General features: G+C 44.9%; 1 protein-coding gene across 6 annotated transcripts in view; it reads left to right on the top strand.

The window, feature by feature from the left end:
- The window catches only part of prkcz (protein kinase C zeta), a 106,480-nt gene extending 91,442 nt beyond the window's left edge, over positions 1 to 15,038 (top strand). For all 6 annotated transcript variants that reach the window (XM_023348355.1, XM_023348340.1, XM_014473697.2 and 3 more), the window contains 2 exons: positions 1,844 to 1,959; positions 11,932 to 15,038. In XM_023348355.1, coding sequence (XP_023204123.1) covers positions 1,844 to 1,959; positions 11,932 to 12,019 — 204 coding nt within the window. In that variant the 3' untranslated portion in view covers positions 12,020 to 15,038. The remainder of the gene's footprint in view (positions 1 to 1,843; positions 1,960 to 11,931) is intronic.
- The last annotated feature ends 1,611 nt before the right edge of the window (positions 15,039 to 16,649 follow it).

Genomic DNA, 16,649 nt, shown 5'->3' with positions numbered 1-16,649 from the left:
GCATGGTGCTTTGACTAATGTGTCCAAGTCTGCAGTTTTTCGGTCCCTCTGTGAGGAGCTGGTGTCCAGAGGACTTAGTAGTTCTTGTATTTAGTTCGGTCCTGGGTTCTGTTTGTGGATGCGGGGGGTAACTGTTGGCTCGCAGTTCGCTCCCAGCTTAACTCGATCCATGTTCATGTATTAACCAACCACTTCCTGTCAAGTGTTGCCCCAGGGCTTGAAGAACATCCAGCTATGCTTTCTGCTTTTGGCCTTGTTGAATTGAGGTTTGCACAGACGACCTGAATCTGTTGCACCCTTCTGCTGTGATGTGCACAGACTTTATGGTTATTTGCAACAGTGAGCCATGATTCACTTGCTGAATTTAGCACCACAAAGATTATTTTGTGCTTTTTGATATGATCAATGTGTAATCTTCTTTTTAAAGAACGTGCAGTGCGCATTAACTGATCAGATAAGACAACCCCCCCCACTCGATCATTACCAAAATAAGCTAAAACCAATGTTCAGTCGTCCGGTCGGGTTTAGTCCGCCTGCTAAGACTTAACAAACCCTCACAAACCGCATGAAGAAGGAAACATTGTACCTGTTTGTGTTCTAGGAAAATGTCCTCAGCCTCAAATTGAAAAGGGTGAGTTACTGATGTGAAACCATGGAAACACAGCAGACAAAAATTCTCCCAGCTGAATCACTCCAGCTCAATTATTCTGCTGCCTCTACATTCAGCATTTTGTTGTTTTTCTATCCTCTTGCCGTCACTGCCGCAAAAAGAATCCCCCCCGTTTTCACTGCAGCACATCTGAGCGTGTTGAAAGGACCGGGTGGACTGAACAGTACAGTATTTATATTTGGGCTCGGCGTTTGCTTAACCACCTAACATGTGCGAGGGTATTTTCCTTTCCTCTGGTCAAACACAAAACATGTGTTCACCGCAGATGCGGCAACAGTAACGCTTCCACTCTCTTTTTTTTTTTAATAGAAGTTCACAATCACACAGAGGCTTTGAGTCTCTGCTTTATCAGCAGAGGGCCAGGACAATCTGTCACAAAACTTCCAAGGTGGGAAAAAACACAATGAGTTCTGATGAGAGAAATGAAGGATAAATATTTCTGCGACTACAGTATATCAGCACTATGCAAAAAGAAGATTAACTAGGATTGAGTGTGTAGAAAAAGGGGGGAAGAAATCCTTCACATCCTGTCCAGCAGTGGTATACCTGCTGTAGTAGTTTTCTGAAGGAAAACAACAGCAGCTCAGTCCACTGTGTGAATGTGACACAGGGACTAAATTTACCCATAATTCCCTGAACACTTGGTCTTATTGAAATACAGAAAGAGGTTACAATATAGGTTACAATATCTTTTCCTAATGAGAATGTAAAAGTGTGACAGACCTTCGTAGCTATTAAGTATGAATATAGGACCATTGATACGGTCTCCAAGTATGAATTTATGGGAATTTATAAATTGTAAGATTTATATGCTAATATAAATCTCACACAAAGCCAGATAAAGATCTCACATTTGGGGATTTATACTTGTTAAAACTGTTACTATGTTGTGTAACATGAGACGGATAATCTGCTCCTCTATTTCCTCCTCCTTCCGACACGTCGCCAGTCTCTGAAACGCGACTGAAAACGTTAAAAAAACGGCAGCACAGGAAAAAAGTGAGGAAGCCCAAAAACAAACAGCGTATTAAGAACAAATCAACATGGTCATTAGCTGTGTTTTGACACAGGCTGTTTGTTCTTCTCTCCTTGGCCTCCGCTCCGTAGTTCTGAAGAGAAAAACTGTTGTGGCACACGGTGATGACGCACGTTAATGGGTTTGTTTTTCTTCAGCTGGAAAAGAAGGAGATGACGGCGCCCTTCAAACCTCAAATCTCTGATGAGTACGGCTTGGAAAATTTTGACACGCAGTTTACCAACGAACCAGTGCAGCTAACACCAGACGATGAGTGAGTACTGTTTCTTCTCTGCTTCTTCTCTGCTCATATGAAGTGTTTGTAGTTCTAATTAATGCCGTCCAGCGTTGTGAAAAAGTATTTGCTCCCCTTACGTATTTGTTCTTTGCAATGTGTTACAGTGAAATGTTATCTGTCATCTAACGGATGTTACTCTCTGACTAAGATAATCTGTGTAAAGATAAAAAGTAGGTTTAGTAAAGAGGGGAAAAAATCCTCATAAATCCCCTGCTAAAATAATGAATGAGTTCAGTTTTACCCGCTGTCCCTTCATGAACTATTTTGCATTAATTTGTCATGCTTGTATGTAATGCAATTGGAAAAATAAAGGTCAAGTGCTGCAGTTACCATATTGATTGTGCCATTCGGGCCATTTATTTTCATACATTTTTCTCCTGGTCACTTTAACTAAATAACTGAATTTTAATATGACTAAATTCTTCATCAAAATGCTCTCTTTTACATATTTTCCTGCTTTAGCTGTCAGAAAGGAATGAATGTTTGGCTGGATAGCAGCCCAGTAGGACAACTTGTTTGATAGGAGACTTTTTTTAAAAGGAGAATTAAGTCAGTTTTTGTCTGAAATAAATGATGGATTTTGTTTAAGCATGTCAGTCAATATATTCACAATATAAAGCAGCTGACAGGCGGCTTCGAATGTATTCGAAGGCGGTTAGCAGTTGCTTCATTCCTCTGCTTCAGCCAGAGCTCACACACTGTACCAACAGAGCTGGGGGGGCAGAAACAATTCAGAATAATATGTCTGTTTTAATAATTTCATAGTCTATAGATACAATTAGTGTGCGAGAGGGGGATTAATAGGTCCACACAGCAACAGATTGATGGATGTTGACTCTTATCTGCATAAAGAAGTTATTCGGTTTACATCTTTCAGTCACTCCCAATCAAAGCACCATTTACTGATACCAGGAAGACTTCAGTTCACTTTATTTATATGGTGCCGATTCACAAAAAATGGCATCTTAAGGCACTTTGCAAGGCAGATAGAAGCAGTTCATGTGCAGAAGTATGTAATCAAATAAGTCCAATGATATAAACATATATGAAGTCACTTAGAAATGTTTCTGTTTCGTTTTAGTTCGATAAGCAGTCAAGTTGAGGCAGTTATTGCTTTAAAAATTCCATCTAAGAAAATACCTCAAATTACATCGCAGCAATCCCTCCTCATGCAGCATGCAGCTACTGTGGGCAGTCAGTTTCATTCAGTGGTTTACTTTACAGCAATGGTGAGCGTGCATGTGACAATACCGTGATATCCACTGGGGTTTGAGCACAAACTTTAAAAACACAGGAGCACCAATCCAGAGGTTTCTTCTAAAAAAGGGCAAAGTAAAGGATTGATGGAGGCAGTAGCTCCTTCAGGAACATTCTCATTCGAACACAAGGCAAGACAACACTGGTGGTAGATCAGAGACGCCATCTTCCACTAACTCATCCTGGACAATTCTCCTCAGTTAAACCGGTAGGCTCATGTTCTGGAATCCCACCAGAGCATTTTCTTTTACCAACTGTTTTCTAAGAAACAAATTGAGCAGCTCAATCTGGTTTAGTGGTCAGTTTTGATGGATGGATGGATGGATGGATGGATGGATGGATGGATGGATGGATGGATGGATGGATGGATGGATGGATGGATGGATGGATGGAATCCACATTTATTCAGGTCTCACTGTAAAATTCCACATCATTGTTACCATAGCAACACGTATTGCTGCAGCACATCATCTGGACATGTCACAGTGTTCTTGTCGGGTAAAACTTACCCCTTTAGACATGAATAAAGATGATAAATACCTTCTGTTAACGACAGCATACATACAGTGAGTCTGGGAGGGAGAAGGAGGGGGCTTAACGGGAGGTGGTGGTAGGGGGGAAATTGTTCCCTCCATCCGTGGTGAACATGGAGAAGCCCCTCCCCATCCTACCTTCACGCCAGCGCTGCATGCTGTTCCGTCTTCCCACAGGACTTTCTCATCAAATACAGCAAAACATCCCCCACGGGGTTCCCAGGCTGATGTCTTTATCCATCAGGGACATTGTCTTGATTAACACCAGCATGGAGCTTTTAGGGCCTGACAGGAGCTCTTGTTTAAGATTTGACTTTTCGAGAGAAAAGAGGCTGAGGATATCTGGCACGACAACAGAGATGAGTCGCGCTCTGCTGCTGGGGATCGTCTGCAGACGCAGCACGAAGACACAAGCTCGGCCTGTTTTCCTCCGTGCCATTAGAAACAGCTTCCATACGCCTTTAATAAGGCCTGTCAATAGATACCAGGCTTTTGTTAGACAAGATTTTTCTATAAATCCATGCAGGATTGATTGTTCAGGCTCCAGCATTTAAACTTCTCCTGCAAAGCATTTATTGGACTGTTTTTTTTTTTTTCATCAATCTCTGAACAGAGCAGCTGCTCAAAAACAGACGTACTGAAAATTCAATACCCGCTGTGTATAATACACTTTAAAAAACAGTCCTCTCATAAGCTGGAAGAAATGGACATTTTAATAAGGCTTGACAGTTTAATATTAAACAGGAATGAAACTCTGTGTTGTTGAAGCATATTCTGTAGGACTGTGAACATCTAGAAAGAACTGGACTGCAGCGGTTCTAGAACCTGTTGAGGTTTTTGACTCTTGGACTTGTTCTTATCTCAGAGCTGATCCCAGTCTTCTGCCTCCTGGTGCTCCACCAGGTTCTTACCAACAGGACTTTCTGGCCTCGTTTCCAATTTGTCTCTGTTCTGATTTTCTGCTCGAGGTTCTGAGAAACATCAGCAGATCATCGCCACATCGCTTCTGGGTTGCTGGACCAAGTTGCACTAGGTGGATGTTTTCATCCCTCTATTCGTGGTTGTTGGGTAGAAGTGGGATGAGAAGAATCTCCACGCCTTGGGCTGGCTCTGTGTGCGTTGCTGTCGGCAACAAACCAGGACCCCTTGTGGCTCTCCCCCCTTTGCTTTCTCCAGATCTCCAATCCAGCTGAACTTCGCCTTGAAATTCTTGACGATCCAGAAAACTGTTTAGCTGCTAATTTCTCTCAGCTGTGGCCATTTGACTTTTTAAATTCAGTGAAGCTCAGTATGGGGTAAACACATGTTGCATCCAGCTACCATCCAGGTCGCGTCTGCGGGCTAAGAGTCCGACGGCCCCAAACGTGACCTTCCTAGCAACACAAAACTAAAGGGCCAGTTCCGTTTTTTAACGAGACTGCAAGTGCATTTAACATCGTTAGTTCAAACTCTCGGATGCGGGTCATTTGGAAAGTATTCACAGCACTTCCCTTTTTCCACGTTTTATGCTCCAGCCTTATTCAAAAAAGGTTTCCAATCAAACTCTTTCCTCAGGATTCTAGACACAAATACCCCATTATGACAATGTGGAAAAAGTTTTTGAGATTAAAATGAGTAGATCAATTAGGTAAGTATTCACACCCTTTGCCATGAAGCTTCACTTTGTGCTGTTTCCACTGAAATTCAGCTGATTGGACTTGATTTAGAAAGGCATACACCTGTCTTTGTAAGGTGACAGCAAGTCAGAGGTCAAACACTGAACATTAAATCGTAGGAGCAGTCTGTAGAACTTTGAGAATGCATCGTCTTGAGGCAGAAATCTGGAGTTTACCTAAAGGTGCCTGAAGGACTCTGACCAGGAGGAACAGGATGCTCTGGTCTGATAAGGCAAAGGCTGAGCTCTTTGGTGCAAAGGAAACCAGGTAGAGCTCATCTCCAGTTCATTACCATCCCTACAGTGAGGCATGGTGGTGTTAGAATCATGCTGGGGAAGTGGCAGACTAGCCAGGACAGAGAGGAAAATGAACGCAACAATGCAGCAGAGACACCCAGAACGAAAACCTGCTGCAGCATTCTGACCTCAGTCTGAGACAACGGGTCGGGACAACAACCCCAAGATGCATGGCTGAAATGAAGCAGGCGGAGCCCAGACTGAAATCTGACTGAACATCTCTGGAGAGGAGTGAACTTGGCTGACTGACGCCTTCCTCCATCCAACCTAATGGAGCTGGAGAAGAACTGCAGAGCAGGATGGAAGAAACAGCATCAACAACGCATGCGCTGCACTCAGACTAATCAAACGTGTCTGAACTTAATCATCATCTCATATCGGTTGCTCTTTGAGCGTTTTATTACTCATCTACTGTTTAGAGTGTTGATTCACAATGAACATGTTGAGGCCTTGTAAAAAAAAAATGGATCCAACTTGAAGCTAATTAAATTCATATGATTGAAATTGAGAATGAATTCTACAGTCAAATCTGATGCAGTTCTAGACAAAGACATCCAGATCCAGATGTATGTTAGTTTTCTAAGTCTGTCCTCCTGAGCATGCACACGGCGACAGCGGGGAGAAACGTGAGCACAGCCATGTGTCACCACACACGGGATGAGCACAGAGCAGACCCTTCATCGTCAGACTGAGCCAGGCGTGCTTTCTACAGGAAAAAATAAGAAGTCCTGGGTTAACATCGCCATCTACAATGAGTCTTTAAACCATGACTCTTTTGATCCAGTAAAGTATTTTGAATCGAGTAAACCCTAGCGCTAACTGAAAGTCTGCTATTACCAAGGAGAGGAGGACTCTGCAGCAGTCTGTAGGCTGATCAGATTATTGCCGATTTCTGCTGTTTGTCTTCTCTTCATAGGAAAACAATAGGTGTGCAGATTGATGCCAGATTATTTTCAGTTTCAGTATTTAGGTCTGTTTAAGTCTCGCAGCATCATATTTGAGATATGAATATCACGGCTCAGATATGTGACCTGTAAAATCGCCCCCTGCCGTGCTGCCACCACCCGCCCGTCCTGGATCCTCATTATATTCCCCTTCAGCTGGAGCAACATGAACTTCCTCCGGTCCTGCGAGGTGGCACTGAACTAATGTCACGCCGCGACTCCTTCAGTCTGAAGGTGCCGCTTTGCTTGTCAGACTTCAGAGCTCATTAAAAAAGCTGCAGCGGGGTGGCGCCGAAGCTCCGCCCTTCGTTGTGACAGGGTGTGATGAGGAGGAGAGTCTGTCACAGACCTGTGGGTTTGTGGGTGTGGGGCGCCTGTTGGTTCAGGAGTGGAGACATTAGCTCGGCCTCAAACAACGCATCAGAAGACGGTGCAGGACAAGGTGGCTTGCAGCACCGTTTCAGGTGGAGGCTGTTTGATGGAGTCACATGAGCTCCGCTCCTCACATCCCCCAGAATCCCTCTCTGCTCTCCTGCGTATGAAAGGCAAATTAACAACAAAAAAAAGGAGAAAATAAAAGAAAGACCCACGCATCTTTGCCTGCGTCTCGCACTTTGTCTCCCCTTCCCTTTCTCTTCCCTCTGTTACCAAGGAGAGGGGCTGGCATCGCCCACTCCCGCTAGGAGGGGGTGATGCAAAAAGCACTTCAGTCTCCTCTCGCTCCCACTCATGACGGGCTTGGCACGAGAAGAAAGAAACGTGAAAGCTGTGTGGGGAGAGAGGAGTGTAAGCCCTCCATGTTAGAGATTTACATTGCTACATTAAAAGCCAGGATTGCTGGGGGCCCACTCCTGCATTGCTGGGGGTGGGGGAGGTGGCGGTGGGGTCTTTGTGCCAGCTCTGTCTGGGAGAAAATGGCTGTCTCAGCTACTGCCCAGGGAAGCACATTTTGTGTCCTCTGTCCCTGGTCCAGGTGGTGTGTGTGACAACCAGCTGTAGTGAGGGTCATCACTGCTCACTGATGACCAGTCTACCCAGTTACCCCCCTCCTCCCATCCATCCATTCTTCTCATTTTGCAGCATGTTACAGTCTGTTCTCACCTCAAGAAGTCCCAGCAGAGTCTTTAGGAGCCTGTTGTGTTCATACCGTTTTACGATCAACAGGAACTCGTCTGTGAAAAGTTTTGCTCCGCAGTCCAGGAGTTGGTCAACATGTTCAGGTTGGCCAACTCTAGTCGAAGGTTTCATCAGCAGGAATGTTCCTCTGGGTTTCCTGACGGATCCATATGTACGGCTGGGGGTGGCAGTAAATCTCCTACTGTTCCTCTTGGATGTCGTTCTCAGATTGCATAACCCAATGCTGATCCATGTCTGAGCTTATTGCTGGCTTTTATGATCTGAATCCAACAAACAACGTGAAGTCTAATGATTGGAGCATTTGAGAAACTGCTGCCTTTTGTAATATATTGATCCATTACTGCCGATGGGTCACCTTTACTGCTTCCACAGAGGTAAGAGAGAAAGCAGAGAGCACTTGCTGCTAATAATATGGAATTGATTTTCTTGCTGAATCATCAGCGAGTGAGAAGGCCTGAGCAACAGCAGGGATGTGGGCAGTTTGCTGCTCTGGAGCAGCAGTACGCTCTGTGTGTGCGGGCGTGTGTGAACACAATGTCAAGTAGGAGACGCGTGAGCAGTGATCCTAAAGAAACAACTGTTGCTGCCATCAACCAGAGGAGGTTTATTCAATGAACACAGTTCTTTAGAAGGAAAACTTATGAGGTGATATTTTAACAGCAGGTTGAGAACAGGCAGTGCTCAGAGAAACTAGATCAGACTCTACAGGCCTCAGATAGCTGGCTGGGTGTTAGAGTCCACCCCCCTCCGCCCCCAGCAAATCTACACTAGATTGGACAAAATTAAAACCCGTGCTGCAGTGGCCTAGTAAAAGTCTAGGCCTCAATCTGAATGATTTGTGCTGATAGATTAATTTGTCTTCCCGTCGAAACGAGCTGCAGTCCATGTTTTAGAGAGCAGGCTGGCCCCGCTGTCCTCCTGACGGGTACTACGGGGTTCTGAACTGTTCCGAATCGCTCCGAACCGTTCTGAACCAGTACAAACCATTCTGAACTGTTCCCAGCCATTCGAAACCTTTCCGAACCATTATGAGCCGTTCTGAATTGTTCCAAACTGTTCTGAACCTGTTCAGCTGTTCTCGACTGGTCTGAACCGTTCTGAACCATTACTGTTGTCCCAAACCGTCCCAAACCATTCCCGACTGTTCCTAACCGGGTTGAACTGTTCCTTCTGTTCAGGACCATTAAAAACTGTTCCCCTGCATCACTCTGTTTCACTTTGACTCAGCAATCCCTCGTCACTGAGAGAACACAGGCGGATGCAGTGAAAAGTCCAACATGTGGAAGTACTGTGGATTCTTTTCTCCCTGGGGAAAAATCCTGCAGAGGTCGTTTTTTGTAATGAGGTGTTAACATCGTGGCAGGAAAAACGTCTGTCTTCCCATCATTAGTAAAGATCCAGAGAATAGTCTAAACCATAAAATCTGACCTTTTCTTTATTAGACATGGCCTTTGTTGTTAACATCTTAAATAAAACCATCTCAAATGAGCCGTTTTGCGACTCTAGGAAGCGAATCTTCTGGTAGTTTTTGGTAGAACTAAGACTCGTGATTGTGCTCGCCTCCGTGCCACAGTCTGTCCCGCGGTCACTCTGAGTTCACGTCGTACCGTGTTGGTTTGAGTGGCGTCCAGCCTCCCTGGTCCTCCTCCTCCCTCAGCGCGCTCCTCTCTCTGCATCTGGTAATGCTTTCAGCTCCTCCTGGCCCGGAAGAGAAGAATATTTGTTTTGGTCCCCTCCCAGAGCGTCTCCTCTCCGCTGTGTGTCCCTCTCTGTTGCTCCTTCTCTCCGCCTTTCAGAAAGTCCTCCGTGTTCCAAATCCCAATTGTTGTCTCGCTGGTTGACCTCCTCCTACGCTCGCGGCACTTCACACGAGATCAGACGGAAGAAAAATATTTGCTTCATCAATATTCCGCTCGGCACACTCGAGGAAAGACACTGTAGTGTTTTATTCCCTTGTCCCGGTGCTCCGTGTGGGTGGGACGGGCAACCTGTTGGACGCCGCTGGTGGCCCTTAACGGGAGACTCCCACCCACCTGGTGGACCACTCAGCGCACCTTTTGTTTTAACTTCAAAGCCCAAGGGGTCCCTGCAGACCCGCTCAGAGTCTGCAGGGAGAAAGCCTCCCAGCCTTTCTAGCAGGAGGCCTCCTTTTTGGGTTTGGTCTCTCTTTCGACCCCCAGATGAGTAAACACCCTGTTGCTACAGAAGAAGAAAGCAGCAGCGTTGCTAAGGGAGTCCATTTATTTTTACTCTGCTACTTCCTCACTCTCTCTGCATGGGGGTCCCACTTCATTTACCTTTTCCATTGTCCTTTTGTTGTTAGCAGAAATTTTCTCAGAAAAATAAACAAGAAGACAAAACAAAACAAATGATTGCTTTTTGTTTTGCTGCCCGAGGAGGAAACGCGTGGCTTTTGTTCCGCAGCGAGCCGAAAGAACGGGCCCCATTCAGGCGCAGCAGAGCAGGTACAGGCTCGGACCGCACACAGGTGCCGAGAGACAACAAAGACGAGCGGCTTGTCCCGTTAACACCTGCGCCGCAAATCAAGCGCCATTGTGAAGTCCTGGCTGTCGATTTCAAACCAGTTTGGCTTCTCCTTTGGTTCGGGGAATCCCGAATGGGAATGCAGTTTGTAACAGTGAAACGAAGATCTGTCTACAGTCCTGACGGGATGAGCAGCAATGAGGGAAACTCCCCATTATGATGACGTAGAGTCAATAAGCTGCTGGGATAAAAGTAATAAACAACAAGTAAGAAATGTCTCCTTCAAGGTTGGAGCGTTAGAGACACGCCGGGCCAATCGGTGGCGCCAGAGATCCACACAAAAGACACAGGACGACTCTAGGCTTGTCACCATGACAAATTTTGCTGGACGATAAATTGTCCCAGGAGTTATTGCGATAAACGATGACGTTGTTGTTGTGAGACCATTTTTAGGTATTGTGATGGTAATGGCATAATAATAATACAAGAACACATTCTAAAAGATCAGTGAACTTTAAATTCTAATGAACAGTTTGACACTGGAACTGGAAGACATTTTGAATATCCAAAATAAATAAAACAACAAATAAAATTAACTTTGAAGTCTTTGCAAACAAAATTGTCCTTCAATAAAAGCGCTAGATGACACCAAACTGCCAAACTTAAGACTTTTATCATCCAGTTTTTGGTAAAAAAAAAAAAAAAAAAGATTAACGATAAATCAAAATGATTGAGTTTGTTTTAATTTATCATGCGATTAATTGATTTATTGATTATCGTGGCAGGCCCTAGCGATGTTTGAGAGAGCGAGGCGCATGGAGCTATGATGTCATCATGGCTCCATGGAAACATGAAACCTTGTATTCAGAACCCGGTTTAAAAAAAACAAAAAAAAAAAACGGTAGTTTCTGGAGACCAAAGACAGCGACTCTGTGTGAACACAACAGGCTAAATAACAAAACAAAAAAACGTTTGAGGACACACCCAACACCGTCTCCATGGTGACAGCAGCATGCTGTGGGCTTACTCGCTTCTAATCAAACCAGGGTTTTGTTAAGGTGGATGAAATTATGAGCAGTTCTAGAAATGTACAGTTTGATTTCATTTTCCTGCTCCGCAGTGAGTCCAGGCTTACAGTCAGATCGAGAAAAGACCAAGTTCAGAACTAAATCTGATCAAATATCAAACATCTCCTGATATTGAACCTGAGACCTTCTCCCAATCTGACTGATTTAGAGAACTTTTACAAAGTAGAACAGTAAATATTAACACTTTGGTGAGTTGAATGCTGCCCGCCATAAATGCTTCAACAGCGTATTGGATTTTCTGCCTGGAGTTTTCAGGAAAAATGTTCGGGACAAATATCACATTAAAGGTCAAGAAAGCTTAGAAATGACATTTTATTACTTATATCCCGACAATAAAGCATTACAACGGGATACGTAAAACTTTTATATCACGGCATAAAAACAAGTTTGTGTTTTTTTCTGTAAGACGGGACATATTTCCAATTGCAGGCCACCAGGTCTTGATGTTCAAATTGGCAGAATAAAATCCAAAGAGAGCCAGGTGATTTGTTTTTACTGGAACAACTCTAACAGGTTTTTTTTTGTTGGTTTTTTTTTCTCCTTCTCCTCCTCAGGGACGTCATCAAGAGAATAGACCAGTCAGAGTTTGAGGGATTTGAATACATCAACCCCCTCCTGCTATCCACAGAGGAGTCTGTATGAAGGAGAGAGCAGCTTCCTCTGTCGCCCACCTTCTGTCTGTCCAAGCTGCCGTCTTAGCCAAAAATAAAACCAACACAAGCCAACAGTGGAAGGCCAGGAGGAGGAGGATGAACTCGCTTCATGAAGGCGACGCGGACGGGGGGACGGGAGAGTTTCCTCTCCTGGACTTTTGGGTTGTTTTGTTGAGCAGCAGACTCTGCTGCCTGTGTAGTTTTGTAAGTGGAAAACAAACCGTGGGAACAGTTTCCCTGCCCTTTCTGCTCTCCTCTCCTTTTCTTTCTCAGCTTATTTCCATCCTCGAGTCAAAGCACGACCGGTTTTGTAAATTCAGAGCAGAAGTGTGTCATTCTGTGCCTGCCATCGTGAAGACGTGTCGACCCGTCCCAGGATGAGGACCAGAGTTCTGACCGAGGGCTCCAGATGACTTTAGGTGCGCCTGTTCCTCGTTTCTGTGTTTCTGTCTCGTAGACGAGGCCGCGCCTCGGACCGAGCAAGAATGTACAATGACAACGTGAAGAATTGGGTCGTTGCGTGTCACGATGTAGGTGACGAATCCAAAATTGACGATGCCTTTTGTTGATGCGACTGGCACATTCTCATTCTCAACCTCAAAATGTTCTCGCTCTCTTTTTTTTTTTTATCTTCTCTGATTGTCTCTAACTAAACGTGGGACTCTGTCCAAGAGAGAAGTTTTTATTTAAAAAGTGCCTCAAAGATCAAATGAGTTCCGTCTCTGATTGCTCCTCCTGGACCTTCTCCGCCCAGCGGCTCCAGCCGCTCAGTCCAATCCTCTTGTTTTCAGTGTTAAAACCTCTCGGCGATGATTGTCTGTAGGTTTGCTGGAGCAGAATCAGGACACAGGGAGAGCTCGTTGAGTCTTTAATGTCTGAACAGACGCCCACTTCCTGCCAGGCAGCTGGACAGAAGCATCCGCACTCGACTGGTTCTGACTTCCACAGCGAGACGCCATGTGTCTCCATCTCCGAACCAAGGTCGGCTTTGCTGGATGTAGTTTCAGTTCAGAGCCTCTGATAGCTGGACTTTGGATCCGCAGTGGACCATAGAGCACCGGCAGAAGGTTTCAAGAGATGAACGTCTGACGGTTTAGCCTTGTTGTGTTAGCTGATGGCTGTTTGGTATCAGTGTCGTCCCTTCAGCCAGACACAGTTTGGAATCGCAGGTCTCGCTCGCCAAACTGGGTAGAATTAAATGAACGATGACCTAAGCTGTTACCAGAGAGTTCTGACAGGATGGAGCAGAAGACGGATGGGTGGAGCCTGCAGTGCTGCCGCCGCTGCGCCGATCTGTTGTGGGGAAGAAAGGCTGAGCCAAAACCCACCAAAACCCAGCTCAACGCTCTGCCCCGACTCTCACCGCTGTTAGGAGAGACGGATCATGACCAGAATCACAAGATACCGGATCTGAGCTTCCCCTGCAGGCTGGCTGGGTTCTGCCTTACAGACAACCGGTTCTGTCACCCGGATGACTTAAGCTGACCAGAACTGGTTGTGGAAGTAGAAGTGAAACGTCTGGAAGTGTGACAGTGAGCCTGTCATACTTCCAGACAGGCTCACTGTGTTCAGTTACAGAGTCGATATCCTCCGTCTGCATCTGGACCCGAGCTGATCCGCGAAGCTTAGAACCCGTTGAGCCCTGAATGAACAAAGTCAGCATTCCTGAACATTGAGACCGTATTCCTAGATCAGCCTCACTCTGCTCTGTGACCTAAACCTTTTCACACTTTTCTCAAGATCGGACCTCTAACTCCACTGGCTGTGTGCGGAGTCAGGAGGAAGACAAAACGGATAACTACGTGGCGTTCCGCTGGACACTAGAGAGAGGAGAGGATTTGGGAAGGTAAACCAAGGTCCAGTTTGGTTGGATCAATTGCCTGAGCTGTCTCTTCAACGTTTGATTCCTGTGTGATGTAAATGCACCAGTCTGTGCATCAGGCCCTTGGTTTTTTGTGAAGGACCTTCTGCCTGAGTCTAACGCTCAGAAGGTTTAAAGCAGGGATCGCATCAGTGATCCAGTTGGACGGTGGTGCTGCTGCTGGAAGACGTGTGTCGGTTCTACACCGAGCCTTCCTCATGGTCCAGAGCCCAGCCGCCTCCTGCAGCTCAGCGGCGGCGCACGCTTTGCAGTTTGAAGGTAGTCCGGGTTCTAGCTGGTCCTGCCTCTCTCACAGCTGACGTTTCTGGAAACAGGAGCTTTGAGCCGGAATCACAACATTGACAATATGTCACATTTTCAGGTTCAGATGTTTGTTTCCCTCGCGTTGCATATATTTCCGTCGAACATAAAAAGCACAGACTGCTGTCCTGAGACGGAGAATGAATGATTCTTCTGTCGAAGAAAAACAGCTGGCGTGGCTAATGCATCTCGTCCATTTTTATACATGATCTACTGAGTTGGAGATTTAAGTTTGAGTTTCTTTTTTTTTTTTTTAAACACCCAGGTTCTTCCATCTTCTTTTACCCGACTTCTCCTGGAGCAGAACTGTTGTGTTCAGGAACCCCGTAATGATCTGTGAATATCAGCTCTGAGGATGGAGGTCGATCTCCTCCGGGGGGGCTCTCTGTGGGCCGGGAATTACGAGATGAACTGTGACCTGTGCTAATTTGATAACGACATAATAGGATTAATTAGCTCACCTTGACTCTGAATCTTAATAATCTGCAGGGTGGGATCGGATGGGTAACGAAGTGCTTCGGTTTCCACCGACATGCTGATGGAGACCAGAGGAAGCCTCCCCGATAAACTCCTCCTGTGTCGCTGCATGTTCTAAACGATTTCGTTGAGCTTTTTGTACATCAGATGACATGTTTTCTGAGGGACCAATGGATGAACTGAGCGTCCTTGAATCCAAACGTCAGAACACTTTAAAGAATGACTGAAAAATGAATGAAACAAGACCACGATTTTTATTAAATATAACGCTGGGTCAATCTGCTTACCGTTGCTTCACCACATCCTTGTAAATATGTGTAATTATTAAAATGATACTGGTTTTCCGTGACCTGGCTCCGTTCTTGTTTGACTTGCAGGGAAATGAAGCTCCGGCGTTAAACGGCATCAAAGCTCATCACCGCTCCCTGCGTTCACACAGCGAGGGAAGAACCTTCTTAGTTCATCCTCTGAAATTTTCATCTGTCTACTAGAATATTCATGAATCTGCATCTTCACATGATTGGGTCAGCTTAGTCCAAATCAGTTCAAAATGTAGGCCGGTGTGCTTGAATGTTTCTTTAATGGTTTGTACATTTTCAGGGTGCCGAGAACAAAAAAGAAATAAAATCACACTCACTTCTTCCAATCTGCATCTTTTCCACATAAATGCTGCCATAACTGGCATATTTCTACAGTCACAAGTTCCACTGAAGAAACCTAAAAGCCAACGCAGGCGTACAAAGAACATCCCAAGGCCTAGTGTATGTTCATCTACCGGGACAAATGAAGTAGCATTGATACAGTTGTGTTCAAAACAACTGTTTATTTCTCACATCAGTTTGAAAAGAGAAACCTGAAGAGGCCGCGCTGCCTTATGCTCAAGATCCTCCATGCGAGAATTAATTGTGTGATCTGGAAAGGTTTTTTTGTTGTATAAAATCCTTTCCATATCATTTGCTTGAGAGTTTCCAGTCTTTTTTTCAGCTCCTGCACCTAAATGAACAATCATTCATTTCATTCCAATTCACAACAAATCTCTTCTCAAGGCTCTTCACGAAAGTTATTTTAATTCATTCGCACAATTGATCTCGGTTATCAAACGGCGCTTTTAGCTCAGTTCATTATTCAAATTAGTGGAAAAACCCAGCAGGGCGTCGACTTGCAGCATTCACTCCTGGACGTAGACAATTGCTTGCATTGAGTCGATGACTTGATACTCCATATGTAGCAGCAGCAAAGAGGAAAAACTCCCTTTTAACAGGAAGGAACATGCAGCGTAAACAGAACGTGGCTCTGAGGTTTGAGAAGACAGAACAGAATCTCCCACCCAGAAAACACCAAGAACTGATGTAGGAATAGAGATCAGACAGAAATGCAGCCGGGCCAGAATGATTTGCTTGATGTTCGGGGTCCTGGTCGGGCTTCTGTGGCATGTTTAATAAATTCAATGTTGTCGTAACTCGTTCATTCAAATGCATGTTTAGGGTCGCAACATCTTAACTGGACGGAAGTCACAAACTGACAGCTGGAGATTCTCCTGCATGTTTTCTGATCTGAATTCATGGTTTGAGGCGGGATGTAGCGCCACTTGCCAGCTTTTCTGGCCTACTTCATGTTGTCAAGAAGGTTCTATTTAAGTGGCTAGTTGATTCCACAGGTCAAGCAGAATTTGGGTCTAGATGCAGCCAGTAAGCCTGAAACAGGAAGGAGAATTTATCACACTGATATCTGACACAGATTATTTTTTCCCAGTTGATAACATCTGTTTAGCATGTATGAAAATACATTTCAGCAATAAAGCAGTTCAAAGTGCTTTACACTATAAAATCATGCTACAGCAGCCATTTATAAAGTAAAAGCACTTTGTCAAATGTCATCAACCTTATTCCTCCTCTTATAGATCGAAGTAACTAAGTAAACGGGTTTGATTTATTAAATCCTTGATTTAAAGGAGCTCAGT

The sequence above is a fragment of the Xiphophorus maculatus genome, chromosome 1, assembly GCF_002775205.1.
Source record: "Xiphophorus maculatus strain JP 163 A chromosome 1, X_maculatus-5.0-male, whole genome shotgun sequence".
NCBI classification, from domain to species: Eukaryota; Metazoa; Chordata; class Actinopteri; order Cyprinodontiformes; family Poeciliidae; genus Xiphophorus; species Xiphophorus maculatus.
This window is presented reverse-complemented; position numbering and strand designations above follow the sequence as displayed.